At 37.0% G+C, this 15517-nt stretch overlaps 1 protein-coding gene across 1 annotated transcript; it reads left to right on the plus strand.

Moving 5' to 3' along the window:
- Nucleotides 1-8816: 8816 nt before the first annotated feature.
- gbx2 (gastrulation brain homeobox 2) lies at nt 8817-12250 on the plus strand. Its single transcript, XM_055213669.2, has 2 exons — nt 8817-10046; nt 10989-12250. The coding sequence occupies exons 1-2, from the start codon at nt 9548-9550 to the stop codon at nt 11504-11506; spliced, it is 1017 nt and encodes a 338-aa protein (XP_055069644.1). The 5' UTR covers nt 8817-9547; the 3' UTR covers nt 11507-12250.
- Nucleotides 12251-15517: the final 3267 nt, after the last annotated feature.

Raw genomic sequence — 15517 nt, forward strand, 5'->3', positions numbered from 1 at the left:
ATATTTCATATTTTTCAAGTATGACAAACATGGGCAAGTCTTATGTCAAACAATCGTCGAATGAATTATGAGGTAAAAAATCGTCTTTTGTAAACATATGGGAAACTTGAGTGTGAACTGCCTCAGATATCACAGATAGCCACAAATGATACACCATCTTTTCTCTTAGGTCCTACTCTAAAAAATGAGTCCATTCACAGCATTTTCTTTGGTTGTGTGCATGAATAATCCCTTGCTATTTATTATATGTGCAAAACAAAAAATTAATATTTATATGAAAAATATATTTTCGCACCCTTCAGTAAAATAAGAATATCTTTTGAATGCGACATGCTTAAGAGATCATTCTTTTTTTGGGTGTTTACTGTCTGCTGCTGTTAACAACCAGAACTGTCTGCAGTCTGCTAGAGCACCCAGAACCAGAGTTATACACTATCAAATACAGTATTTACAACATAAAAAAAGAAAATTTGGTTTTATCATATGAAAAACCACATAAATAACACTATTTGTCACAAACAGCAGCTTTTTCTGTAACTTCAAAGGGTTTTCTGCAAAATTATATAAAGATATTGCATTTATTCCACTGTATGTGGGTATGGGAGCACTTCAAATATGTTTAGGCTGAAATTAAATACAAAAATGTATTATTCCTCCCATTAGTTGGAGTAAAATAACTTATGCATTTATAATGATAGACAAAAAATTCCAATGTCTTTCTTTGTTTTTTTTTATTCTGCAGTTTTTTTTAAAAAAAGTGTTGTTTTTTTAATATCATTTATGCAAATCATGTTAAAGGGACATTCCACTTTTTAAAAAAAATACAAATTTTCCAGCTCCTCTAGAGTTAAATATTTGATTTTTACCGTTTTGGAATTCATTCAGCTGATCTCTGGGTCTGGCGCTACCACTTTTAGCATAGCTTAGCATAATCCATTGAATCTGATTAGACCATTAGCATTTGCTCAAAAATAACCAAAGAGTAGCATGGCTGCAAGAGGCGCAATGATATTACGCAGTACCCGAAAATAGTCCCCTGCTATTGAAAGTTACTAAGGGGACTATTTTTGGCTGTTGCATAATATCATTGTGCCTCCTGCAGCCATGTTACGGCAGCAACGTCCTTGATTATTACACCAGAATGAGAGTATAGTTCCTAGCCTTATCGGCCTAGAAAATCGCAACTTTTCAATTTTCCGTTGGTCTTAGTACACGATGTAACTACGGAAGAGTCAAGTTTTAAATAGGAAAACATTTTGAAACTCTTTGGTTATTTTTGAGCGCGATGCTAAATGGTCTAATCAGATTTAATAGATTGTGCTAAGCTATGCTAAAACTGGTACCGTCAGACCCAGAGGTTGGCTGAATGGATTCCAAAACGATAGAAATCAAATATTTAACTCTAAGTGGAGTGTCCCTTTAAATAAAATCATTTTTTTAAGCATCAATATGTCTCGCCTTTAAAATAAATCCTTTCTAAGTAATAAATGAAGAGAACAATATATTAAGAAGCATTTTTTATTGAAAAGAGACACATTACAGTATAAGACTCTGCATCAGGTATAATTTTTCAACACAGTACTGTACAGGGAGCTGGAAAATTAGACTATTTTCAAAAAAAGGGGAGTGTCCCTTTAAGCATGGTTTTATCCTGAGGGTCCAAAAAGTTTTACAATCAAAGATCCCACCATCCAAAAACATATTTTTATTTAGTAATGTTTTTCATTTGTTTGGAGCAGACTACTCTCTCACTCAAGGACGGCGGTTAACATAGGGAAAGTAGATGGTTGTATAAATCTGATCCGAGTGGTATAGTATATTGGCTGTCTGAATGTATTCCACCCCTGCGCTCCCTCGTGATCAAGATCAGCACTCTGTAACCTTGAGGATTTGTTATTATGATCATGGAGAGATTATAGAACTCAATCTGATACAGTGACCTTGCCAACCACAGCCATTGAAAATCCACACCCACTTGTCATGAGGGCTACATTATAGAGAACATCACAACATCCCCCTTTGCACACTCACTCTCAAGTACCTACACAAATGCCTACACGTATATTCTCATATGTTTACAAACAAAGTGTCATACACACACAAACACATAAAACCTAACCATATCCTATAGTAAGCAAGTCATAAAGGCATGTTTTAAAAAGGAGATACAGTACTGAGATGGTCAAGCTCCTTTGGATGAGGAAGAATAGAAAAATGCAGAAAAAGAGTCAAAGTGTCTAACAAGCATTAAGGAGGCATTAACTTTGCTTATAGTAGAAATACTGTATATACAGTAAAATACAAATAAAATGCTTGTTGCGTGCCATGGTGGGCTGGTTGTGTGCATTTCTGCACGTTTGTAAGCCTACAGTGGGTGCTACAGACTCTTACATGACTAATTAGCAAGAACTCATTAAGGCAGTGGATGCCGGACCAAACCATGGCCCTCTTCTCATAATGATGCTGGATCTGCCAACCCTGAAAACACTTTTCAAACGTTTGTCTGTTTAGGGTTCACTCCACAACTGACATTCTTCCCGTTGAGAAAGTTTGAATCTCATCTATTGAGTTGCAGGGAAATTTAACGCACACATTTTTTTGAAAATATGCTCAATTTCCAGCTCCCCCACAGTTAAACATTTGATTTCTACCGTTTTGGAATCCATTCAGCTGATCTCCGGGTTTGGCGGTACCACTTTTAGCATACCGTATTTTTCGGTCTATACGCCGGCGTTTTTTCATAACTTGGCTGGTGCTGCATCTTATAGTCGGGTGCGCCTTGTAAGTCAGTATAAATTAATTTTGACATTAATGAGGCAAGAGACAACATTACCGTCTACAGTCGCGAGAGTCCGCCATATCCTGCTTTTGTATTTTTGTATTTATGTAATTCAATAGATTCAGTAATGTGGAATGGACGAGTATGCGAACTTCACGCTAGTTGGCTTGTTCGGTTAATTTAGCCTATTCAACCTTCCAGGTAAGTTCTGTAGGCTTTGGTTTATCGTTTAAAGAACTGATAATATTACTTTAACGTACGGACATCTATTCAGCCTGCTGTTCTGTCTGCTATTGTTTAGTTGAATAACTTGCCTTTCCAGATTAAATGTCTGTTCTTCAGCTTGGATATTGTGAAATAATTTTCTAAATAAATGCGATGTATAGTCCACTCTGACTTATATATGTTATTTCGTCTTAATGACGCATTTTTAAAAGATGCAGCTTATACTCCGGTGCGGCTTATAGTCCGGAAAGTACGTAGCTTAGCATAATCCATTGCATCTGCTTAAACCATTAGCATCGCGCTAAAAAATAATCAAAGAGTTTCAATATTTTTCCTATTTAAAACATGACTCTTCCGTAGTTACATCATGTACTAAGACCGACAGAAAATTTAAAAAGTTGCGATTTTCTAGACAGATATGGCTAGGAACATTCTCTCATTCTGGCGTTATAATAAAGGACTTTGCTGCCGTAACATGGCTTCAGAAGGCGCAATGATATTACGCACTGCCCGAAAATAGTCCTCTTGGTAACTGTCAATAGCAGGGGACTATTTTTGGGCAGTGTGTATTCAACGGATTATGCTAAGCTACAATGTAAAAATATCTGTAGAAATTACAGTATTACGTGGTATTACTGGCAACTAGCTGTAGATTTTACATTTATGTTATTTACTGGCAACAGTTTGTTAAAAGTTAAATGAACATGAAACATTTTCAGTCTTTATCATTTACAGTAAGTTACTGGCAACCAGCTGCATAATTACGTCCCGGAGATCAGCTCAATGGATTCCAAAACGGTATAAATCAAATGTTTAACTCTAGAGAGCTGGAAAATGAGCATATTTTTTTAAGTGGAGTGTTCCTTTAAAGATGGGATAAGTATTGTAGCTATGGTAGGCTGACGTTTTTCATCTCTCCTTACACCAACTGATATAATGACATAATGAGACTGAACTAAATGGCTATCAGGTTGTTCTTAAATTCATCACATCTTATTCTTATAGCTTCAAAAACAACACATTAAGCCTCCTTTATTCAGATGTTATAACAGAAGACAAGAAATGAAGAGAACATTTTTAAAAAAGCTTTAAAAGTTGTTTTATGCTTGAATTCTTGAACTCTTGCTTTCATGTGTACAGACATCCATCGTCTAGACAAGCCTCGAAGGCCCACTTTGGTTAAACTAACCGAATTGTAGCGTCAAATATGTCAGCTATTTATAGCCATGATAAGTAAGCGTTTAATTGTTAAACAAATGTGATTTGGTACAGGTTTGAAGTGAAATTTCAGGAAATGTAATTTTGATGTTGCAAAATTGACTGTCTGGGCAGCTGATTCCATGAATGTCTTGAGCCAAGATGTCTTTAATTTAGCTTGTTAAAAGCCAGAGTGTGACGTCTAGTCTCGTGAAGCGCAGTGTGTTATGCTGGGTCTGTTTCTCAAAGTCTCCAGAGAGTGAAGGCTGTTTATGCTTTCGAAATAACTATAATTAGGGCACATCTGGATTTCCCTTTCATGGCCGTTTAGAAGCTGTTTGTGATTGACGTGTCTGGTAGTTTCGCTAAAGGTTGATAGAAGGGCCAAGACAATTTACCCATGTTATTTTTAATTTATGGTTTTAGGGTTCTCCTAGTTGTCATTTAATTCCTCACAGTTCTTCACTAGAGATGCACCAATATATAACAACATTTCATACTGGTGCATCTCTACTTCAAACTCAACTGTCTACATGTACATGTAGTTTTTAGGCAACAGCATGCATCCACATACACTACTGAATCTCCACTAAGAGTGGTATTTTTAGAAAATAAACATATTTTCTGTATATGACATTTAACTCAAAGTGCCATTCAATCGAAAGAGACAATGTATGAAACAACGTTGTACTTTTGAATATGACCTGCAGGCGGCGCTGTGGCTTAAAAAGTTGATTATACCTTGCATATTTGTGTTTATTAATTTATTTAAATAAGATGTTTTGTTTTTGATAACAGACATAGCAAACAACCAGAAAACGAAAAATAAAATCTAAAATAAAAATAAAATAAAAACTAGCCTTTGCTTATAACTTTTTAAAAACACTTAAGTGCTTTATAAGGAGACAAGTTCACAAAATCAGCTCTCAATTGGCATTAAATGTAAATTATAACTAGAAAAAAATTTATAATAAAATTACTGTTAAGGCTATTGGCTCAGCTGAATGATCTAGGGTGTGTATGGGTGGTATTTTGTAGTACCCGTATTGATTTCCAATATGCTGCTGTACTACACTGCATGTATGGGGTGCCAATACCACAGCGTTCCTATACTGAGGATTTGTAAACCTAAATTCTCTCCATTGTGTGTGGGGTGATAATCCTGTGGTATCATTGTGCTTGCCCCTGTTGTTCATCTGTCTTGAACATGCCCCGGGGGTGCAAAGCACTGATGCCTCACCTCATTTCCTCGCTTTAATAAAGCAAGATGAATTGGACCATGGCGCGCACTTATGTCGTGGCGCGATCCCTTTATTGCAGAGCATATTAAAAAATGGAATGAGTTGTACTTCATTATGAGTACTGTTGAGCTATGCGTCTATTTACCAAGCATAACTGGCAATGAAAATGCGCCCTTGGATACAAATATATTTGTATCATGAAGCCAAATGAGCTATTTAAGTAGTCTGAACAGACATAAGGCATATGCCTAGTGTAGTTGTGACACTGACCTGCATTTTACAAACCATTCAGCTTGCTTTTTCCAGACAGTGCTTTAGTTGTTGCTTCTGTCTGCATTGATTTTGTAGACCATATATTGGAGAAAAATCTGTGACCCCCCTATTTTCCCCGTAAAAATATTTGAATCATCCCACTAACAATTTCTACCAAATAAAATAAGCTTTGCATAACTGTGATAAACTTTAAGTTTTGCCTTATTTTTAACCATTTCAAGTCATCTTGAGGCCCCCTGCTTAAGAAACACTGAGGTAAACATAACCATGAGGTAATTGCCTCATCTTTCTGCATCATTCTGATTGGTGGAAATTTTCCTTTCAATCTTAATATAAACTTAATTCTAAATTCCGGTATATTCCTGTAGATCAATTGGTGGAGCACTGAGTTAGCAATGCAAATGGTCATGGGTTTGATTCCAGAGAAAATACACATTCATACTTTGTAGGCCTACATTGCATTGGATAAAAGTGGTTGCCAAGTGCATTTAATGTAAGTTTTCTGTTTGAAAGATTCTGTTGCCTTTGAATTATGCAAGATAATCTAAATAATCAACATATTAGTGGGTATATTTTAAATGCAATGTTGCAGCAACTCCACAGATGTACAGCAGCTTAAAACTCAATGGTTTTTGAATGGCATAGTGTGGATGACGTGGGCAGCCCTATAAGGACCGGTTGACTGAGATAGATCAATCTTTGTGTTTAGCCCTGAGCCTCAGGGAAGACCAACGCAGCCCACCAGTCACGCATGGCCGCTCCTTGAATAGGTCTGATCTCCTATCATCAGGAGATCATTTAAAGGTTAATCAATTGATTTTAACTAGATCTTATAATTTGAAATCGAAGGTCAGGATTTTAATAGCCGTTTGTCTGTGACCAAAACAATTTGAGAGCAAATTAAACGTATATATGAAAGCATTGGAGCCTATGCCCTTTCCTTAAATGACGTGATCAGAGAGAGGGAAACAGCGACTCGTGTTTTCATTGGGAGAGGCGAACTGTGCCGAATAAATTATAGTTGACATTTGGATCTTGATGAAAAGGTTGAGCCTGAGACACAGTAACTAAATAATGTTGAATGGTCAAATGCTCCAGGCAACATTTCAAAATCCATTTCCCCCGCAAAACTGCATCGCGTAGCAATAAGACGCCTTTAATTGGTTTGCGCACCGAGTAAACCTTTCTGAGATGCGGCGGGGCATTTTCTCTAGGGTCCTGTCTAATTTAAAGCACGTATCGTGCCAGGGCGGTCTCTTGTTTTATGCTCCGAACTTCTCTGTGTAGTCTCGGTTCAGTTGTAGTTATTGTCCTGTGCAGAAGGGTCTATGGACGCCATCAGCGTTTCTGGGCCTTTCTTAATTTAGCCTGTGGTAATGCTCCCCTTTGCTTCTACATAATGGATGATTCTGCACTCCACCATGCAGGAAAGGTTTAATTAAATCATATTCCAATCATAATCCATGTTGTTAATTAAACTGGATAATTTATAAGTAGAAAAGGGGGTATTTATTAGCTGCTCTGCGGCGGTGCTGCTTCTATCACAGTGTATTAGAAGGCACCCCTCCATCCCCCATCCTCTCCTTGTACTATCGATGCCTTCACATGATTGATAATGGGATGGTGACTGCTGTACTATTTGTCTAATGGTGGTGCAATTAAATCCCCTTGTAAATGACCCATGCCTCATTTCATCCTAATCTATGGAATTTTGATTGAATTTGTCAGCGTTAATTGAAAAATACTGCTATTTAATGTCTGCATTGCAGTTGTGTCTTTAATGAGACTGTGTCCCTGTGACCCTGGGAAGGGGGTGAGGGGATTGCCCTTGATTTGGCAAAGAGGTGGGGGATTGGGGATTAGGGTCAAGGTTTTTAGGGTACATGCGGGGAAGGTTCCCAAAGATTAGGACTAATGATTATTGTGACCAGAAAAAAAGAATACATTTCTTTTAATTATGTAGACAAAATCATGTACACACAACCAAAGACTTTAAAAAATGGAGACACATTTATTGATTGGTAAAGTAGGTCTGCTCCGTTGAATAATTCATCATTTAACCCCAGTCACCCCCTCCCCCAAAAAATGAATAAATACAAAATAGTAATCTATTAATAATTACATTTGCATTAATTGATATCACATCAACTAATGTATGCTTTATAATAAATATAGATAAATAAAAGTTGACTGTAAACTACAGTTTATCAGTCTCTGATTCAGTAATTATCTCTACCACATTCACAAGGGAACTTGACTATGTATTTATGCAGAGCAGATTAGATCTATGTTTATATGTGTGAGAAAACAGTGCATGTGTAAGTGTGTGTGTGTGTGTGGGGGGGGCTATTAAATACACAGAGATCATGGGTCTCACATCATGACATGTCTGAAATGACATTTTGTGATGACTAACTCCTATAAAGGGTTGATGTCCTTATAAACTGGCCAATGTCAGTGTCAGTTGTGTAAGAGTGTGTGAGGTTTAGTTTGTCCCCAAAGCACTTGCATTGCATTACATGTTAGGAAGTTTATCAGTCAAAATACATCAGTAAATGCAATAGCTATATGCAGAAGTTGGTGGGGTTTATTTGATGCAGTCTGCTACATTTTTTTATATATTAAATATTTACATGTTATATTTGTATCATTAATGAAGATTTGTTTTTATTAATTCTCATTTGCTTATCTTATGGCATAAATTAGATACAGGTACAGACTTAATATGTGCTTTTTTGTTTATTTAACCAAATACACTCTATGAAAGAATGTGTTACTTATGCTTTTAACACATTATGTGTCATGTGTTAAAAGTAACACAAAATGTGTTGTTCCAATAATAACACAGAGATGTGTGTATTATGGGACAACGCATTTAGTGTGTTGTCCCTAAACTAACACACTGATTGTGTTGTTTTTAACACATCCTTGCTAAGGGTGTCGCTATGTTCTTTATTTTTGTCTTTATTTTAATGTGCAGCACTTGCTTGTATAATGTAATTTTTTTCTCGAATTCACCTGTTACTCAAATGTTTTCATCTATTTGGCAATTGTAAAATACTGTAAATATAATGAAAATGCAGCCACTGTTGCCAGTAGTATAAATTTCATTAACTGGCATGCAGAAAAAACAATTGCACATCCAATTCTTCCAATGGCATTATGGCAATTACAGTAAAATCCAGACTAGATCAGATTATCCCCCCATGATTCTTGTTTTAACTGTTTTGTGATGTGAGACTGTTTTAGTGACGGTCTAATGTAGAAGACAGCAGGCTTACTCACGGCTCCAGTTCGTCAGGACGGCTCCGCGCAACCGGATGAGATTGGACCAATAGAACGCGCAAAGACGCGGTGGGTGTGGCCAGGGAGCGTCGTGGAGACGCTTAAACTGAAGGAGCGTAATTCAAACTCACACTTCAGTAGACGATCACAGCTGATGCCGGAGGAGCAAATTATTGATAAATAAAGGCAAACGGGAAAAAGACGTTGGAATGACTCAAGGAAGGACGATTAAGCTTATCTGAGATGCTCGACCACACATTTCATCATTTTCAGAAACGGATTTCTGCTTTGTTGTTACGCGTTTATGCTCTAATGCACTTTCTTATTATCATAACGATTAAGATCCGTTTGGCGCCGAATTGAGTCGAAACACAGATGCAACGGGTTTGTGCTCTGCGCATAGAGAAAGTCATTTACAGGAATACCAAACTCACAGAGTCGGCCAGTGTATGCACTGTGTAGCAGAGAGATCAGCATCTGAGAAGCAAAGGGGAGAAAGCTGCTCCCAAACACTTCAGGACTTCATAAACTGTCCACATAAGATCATATGAGTGCAGCTTTCAGCACGCCGTTCATGATGATGCAGCGTCCGGTGGGAAGCACCACTGCATTCAGCATTGACTCTCTCATTGGAGGTCCTCCGCAGCCCAGCCCGGGACATTTCGTGTACACGGGCTATCCCATGTTTATGCCATACCGGTCAGTGGTGTTGCCTCCACCTCCGCCGCCACCTCCTCCATCCCTGCCTCAGAGCGCTCTACCCCCGACCCATCCGCACCACCCGATCCCGGGATTACCCGGCGGGTTCTGTTCCAGTCTGGCGCTCACGTCGACTCTGATGGCAACGTTACCCGGCGGGTTCTCCACCTCGCCATCCCAACAGCAACAGGACGCCGCGAGGAAACTCGGATCTCAGTCTATTCACTCCATGTTTGAAAAATCTCAGGATATTCGCTTAGATGGGGATGACGGGAAAACGTTTCCAGGGAAAGATTCAACGGCCCTTCCGTCATTCCACGATTCCCAGACAGTGCACACCTCCACAGGTAAAGATAAAAACAGCATGATGAATCCTGATAGCCAGAACAGAGGGTGTATTTCCAACAGATTAAAAAGAGAAAAACTTGACATGTAAAACAGACCTGCCACTTAAACTAATTTCTTATATTTCACGCTTGAATTATTTTGAATGTTTTTTTTAGATCTGTCTTCTTATGCCATCTTTTATACTAATTCCAAATCATTCGTTTATTATGAATAATTTACCCTAAAATAAATTTTATTTATGTACCAACAAGACATATGGAGGAAATAAAATGTCATTATTGTAACTCAAAGAATGTCAGTGTCAAGCCCGTGAATTAAAGGCCCATGCGAAGTTGATCAGTGAATACTGCCTGAGGCCGAGCTGCCATCAATGACTAAATTAGCTCATTTTAATTGAGGGATGGGAGAGAGCCAACTGTGTTTAAATGTTCATAAAACTGTAAGCAAAATTCCCTGTCTCCTGGATCATTTATGTGAATGCAGAGTGAAATAAATGGAGTCCAACGTTTTAATAATATACGTTCGGAAAATGACAAATTACTTCTGAAAGTGAACGTCTTGATTATAAAATAATCCCTATGTTTATAAAATGCGTGAGAAAAAGAAATGTCAAAAGCTAAAATGCAATTCGATTTCAGAAGTTTAAGCACTGTTTTCCAAAGGGATCCATCAGCCTGCGTAATTGCGCGTAAAGTGATATAGAAATGTTTTGCAAGCAAGACAGAGCATATCCACTAACAATGCCGTTTGTTTTCTCGGTTTGAACACCGCTTTGTTTTGATATATAATGAATAGAAATAAAAGAACAGAAGACAAACTTTTAATAGAATTATTTAGAATTGATAGAAAGCACCCCAGGTCAAAATAAAATGATTATTTATATGTGTTTTCTTGAGGTAGTTCACAATGTAATTCTGTTTATTATCCTCACCCATTTACAGTGCGAGGTCACAGCAAAGACGACCAGAAGGAGGATGAGTGTCACAGGAAAGATGAGAGCTTCTCCATGGACAGTGATTTAGATTACAGCTCTGACGACAACGCGCCCGGTAACGGCATGTGTCAAAAAGAAGATGGAGACGGCAGCGGTGGAGCGGACGATGGAGTCCACGGTGGGAATGGGTCCGGGAACACCACCTCCACCGGGAAAAATCGGAGAAGGAGGACGGCTTTTACGAGCGAGCAGCTCTTGGAGCTGGAGAAAGAGTTTCACTGTAAGAAATATCTGTCACTTACAGAACGGTCACAGATCGCCCATGCTTTAAAGCTCAGCGAGGTCCAGGTCAAGATCTGGTTTCAGAACCGGAGGGCCAAGTGGAAGCGGGTCAAAGCGGGCAACGTGAACTCCAAAACCGGAGAGCCCTCCAGAAACCCTAAAATTGTAGTGCCCATTCCGGTGCATGTTAGTCGCTTTGCAATACGCAGCCAACACCAACAGTTAGAACAGGCCAGACCATGATATAATGAGTTTGGTTGGGGACCAAGAAAAACAGAAAATTAACAAATACTAAATATGACCAAACTGTTCTTGAAGTTAATGTTACTGAGGAACCCAGGACAATCTAAACTGCTGACTGCATTGTGCGCATTTTACTGTTTAAACAACTCCGTTGTTTAATGGGAAAAGGAAGTTATAAACTCTAACGAAAGGCTCGAAGACCTCATACTGAGAGAAACTGCAGTTTTACTTCCAACTGTTTTGGACCAAAACAAATTTTAGTTCATGATATTCCAGTATGTATTTAAAATAAAACATCAGGACGATTAAGTCAAGTTTTATGTTTAGTTTTGTGACTGTCTAGTGTTTTGTTTGCAGAGATTAACATTATCATAAAAGGAGCACTTCTGGTCTCTGCTCATGCACACAATTTCATTCCGTTTATAGTAAAATTAAATATGTGCTCTTTATTTTTGTAAATTGTAATAATTTTTTGCATTTATTTTTCCCTTTTTACTGTAACATTTCAGACGTCATGGATGCGCTGCTTATTTATTTAATATTGTGAGAAAAACTTGCTAACGTTTTATGATTTATGACTTCAGTATATTGTGTGGATTAAAGCTGGACCATAAACAATTGTAGAGAAATTTGTTTTTTTTAACATACGCAACATTTAATTAAATTGTCATTATGTTCGCTTAAAAAGTGCAAATCATCATAATCATAATTTCAAACGAAGGGATTGTAATTCAAGAAACGCTGAAGCTGTTTTGTTGCTCTCTGCGATATTTGCATATTTGTTAATTACTACTTTTTAAAACAATTTGTTTTATTACATTTATTATTTATTATACTATAAAAGAATACCTTTAGATCCGTTTTACCTTTAGATCCGTTTTATCCGTTTACGAATTTCAATTGGTTTTATCGGTCTAGCCTAGTTTCTCTCTTTCAGAACAATTAATCTGAATCTGGACAGGTTTAAATCTTGTGACAGGAGAGTGTTGTTTGTGAAAGGGTTTCAGGGTCAGGGACACTAATAAAATCCACCTTGAGGACAACCTCAGTGCTATATCATGATCTCTGGCCTTATCTTACTTTAACTGTCTATATATATATATATATATATATATATATAATAAAAAAAAACAATTCTGACAAGTGATGCATGGATTTCCTGTCTTGCAAATATTTAAGTTCAAAGTTTCGTATCGATGTAATTAATTATATTCTATAGTCTTAAATAATTATCAGAATCCCATTTATATTATAAAGTATAATACTTCGGCATATGTTGTTATTCTATTATTGTAGGCGTCTGTATGAAATCTGTGGAAAAATATAATACTAAATACTATTAATGCAAATTAGTTTACACATTTTTCAGATTTAAAACAAGCCCAGATTTTTTGCCTTCTCTTTATATCGTCAATTAAGACCTTTTAACTTTACAGACACACGCATGCTTATTACATCCTAATGTAATAAAAACCTACATACAGAATTAAAAAAAAAATGTAGGTATCTTTTTATTTATTTAAAAGCCATATCTATTATATTATACATTATTAGTTATATTATTATTATTAAGCCAATTACAAGATAATTGATATACATTTTATACATTTACAAAATAATATAATTGGTGAGAATTTAAAGATTCACAATTTTTAATTAAGTAAAAATTAGTAAATAATTAGATAACACACATGAACTATTCTAATTAATAACAGTGTGTAATTGCAAACAACTTACACTTACACTGACATTACAATTTTACACCTTTGTCAATGTATTTCAAAAAGTAATACACCAGTGGTTAATAAACTGAAATTGTATCAACACATTTTTACTAATTTGATATACTAATTTCTATAATGAATTATAGTTGGCAGTAGATTTACAGTTGTACAGCACATGTCATGAGCACTGCTGTAGATCAGATACTATCAGTGTCTCATTATCACTGACACACACACATACAGCATATCAACCATCAAAGGGGACAAATGTACTGATGCTAATATGAAACCTGGACAAAAAACACATTAATAGAAACATCAAATGAAAGATACTACTATGACAATTGTCATAACTTAATGATTTTTTTGAGACTGTAATCAAGATTGGCATAGTGGCTGACAGATAAATGGGCCAAGGGAGGGGTCGACTCGGGCCTCAGCTTTTCAGTCCAGCATGTCCCTCCTGAATTAAATTAATAATGTCAAATTAACCCCCAATGATTAATCCTGATGCAGAGCACTGGCTTTAAAACCAACACTACTGAAACAAACACCTTTCTGTCTAATCTGTATTAAATAACAAATAGATTACATTATACATTTACATTAATATAAGTGCATGATTAAATAAATATTAAATAAAACACATTTTTATGTGTGTATTTTAGCATGTCGGTAAGAAATAAAACCATTTTTAAATCCAAATCAATTATTTTTTCCCTATGATTTAAAATGAATATTTGTTTCTTAGAAAATAAAAATAGGATTTGCCTAATTTATTAAAAAAATTATATCCACTACAAACAAGTGCTTTGTTTTATTGTGATAAGTGCCACATCATAAAATTGTTAATTGTTGCACTTGGTTTGTATTTTCTTATAACTAGGCTATTAATACAGGAGAATTGTGACATGATTTGAACTGCTATTATTAACCAAATATAACTTTTCAATGAGCATAAAGCAGTCAGTCTCTGTGTGTGTGTGTGTGTATGTATGCACAGCTCAGGATCAGAGGATGTGATCTGGTTGGCGTTTCTTGCTCTCTGAACATTTGGATTATCATCACAACATGATGGTGCGGCTCATGCCTCATTTCAGGGCTTCTCTAGCATTTCTAATGCCATTATTGTGTGTGTGTGTGTGTGTGTGAGTGAGAGAGGGAAAGACACATACATCATGATAGATGAACAGCTCTGTTAATGTACTGAACCAGTGCTGTGCCTCATTGGATTTCTAAGTGGAACTGATTTATGATGAGAGATGATCAGACTGGATTTGGACAAGATGCTTCAGGGTTTTGTGGTTCTGGACCACCACTGACATTTTAGGAATTAATTTCCCATGGCTTCTTTACGCTACAACCACCGATTCTCAACCTTTAACAGTGTACAAGCTTAAATGTTTGTGAAAGGAATAACAAGAAAACAAACACATTTCCTGTCACTAACTTATAATCACGCTTCCATTTCCCTCTCGCGCACAAAACACTTCCTCTTTCAATAGATTGCTCTTTTCCACCCTGCCTTGTCTAATCTCTTTAATTACATCTGTTTTCCTGGGCTGCTGAGACCTCTTTTGTCCTCCCAGTAAGGGGGCTTTTGTGGGGGCCGATTCAACCCATGCATCCCCTCCTCAGATGCTTTGTGGAGCCGCGGCTCTCTTCCTGAGAGGGAGAGGATGAGAAGGGGATTAGAGGATCTTTATCTCATTAGAGCCACAGTGAGTTGGCAGGGCCTGGCTTTAACGCCTTCATCTGCACAGCGGAGGTTAGAGAGCGGACCGCACCCACCAAAATATCCCAAACTTTGAGTGTGCCATTATGGATGCGACAAAGAAACATGGATGATTCAGACTATATGTAGATTATGTTGTATTTTAAATCTGTTTTTCAGCAAACCAAATTACCAAGAACGTTTTAAAGGGACACTCCGCTTTTTTTGAAAATATTCTAATTTTCCAGCTCCCCTAGAGTTAAACATTTGATTTTTACCGTTTGAAATCCATTCAGCTGATCTCCGGGTCTGGTGCTACCACTTTTAGCATAGCTTAGCATAATCCATTGAATCTGATTAGACCATTAGCATCGCACTAAAAACAAAACAAAGGTATTATACAGATATTACGCAGTTCCCGAAAATACTCCCCTGCTATTGAAAGTTACCAAGCGGACTATTTTCGGCTGCTGCAAAGTCCTTGATTATAAGAGAATAAGAGTATAGACCGTTTCATCGGGCGCACGTACGGTGACACAATAAGCGTCTGGTCTGAACTTTACTTCCGGTTTC

Source organism: Misgurnus anguillicaudatus, chromosome 8 (assembly GCF_027580225.2).
Source record: "Misgurnus anguillicaudatus chromosome 8, ASM2758022v2, whole genome shotgun sequence".
NCBI classification, from domain to species: Eukaryota; Metazoa; Chordata; class Actinopteri; order Cypriniformes; family Cobitidae; genus Misgurnus; species Misgurnus anguillicaudatus.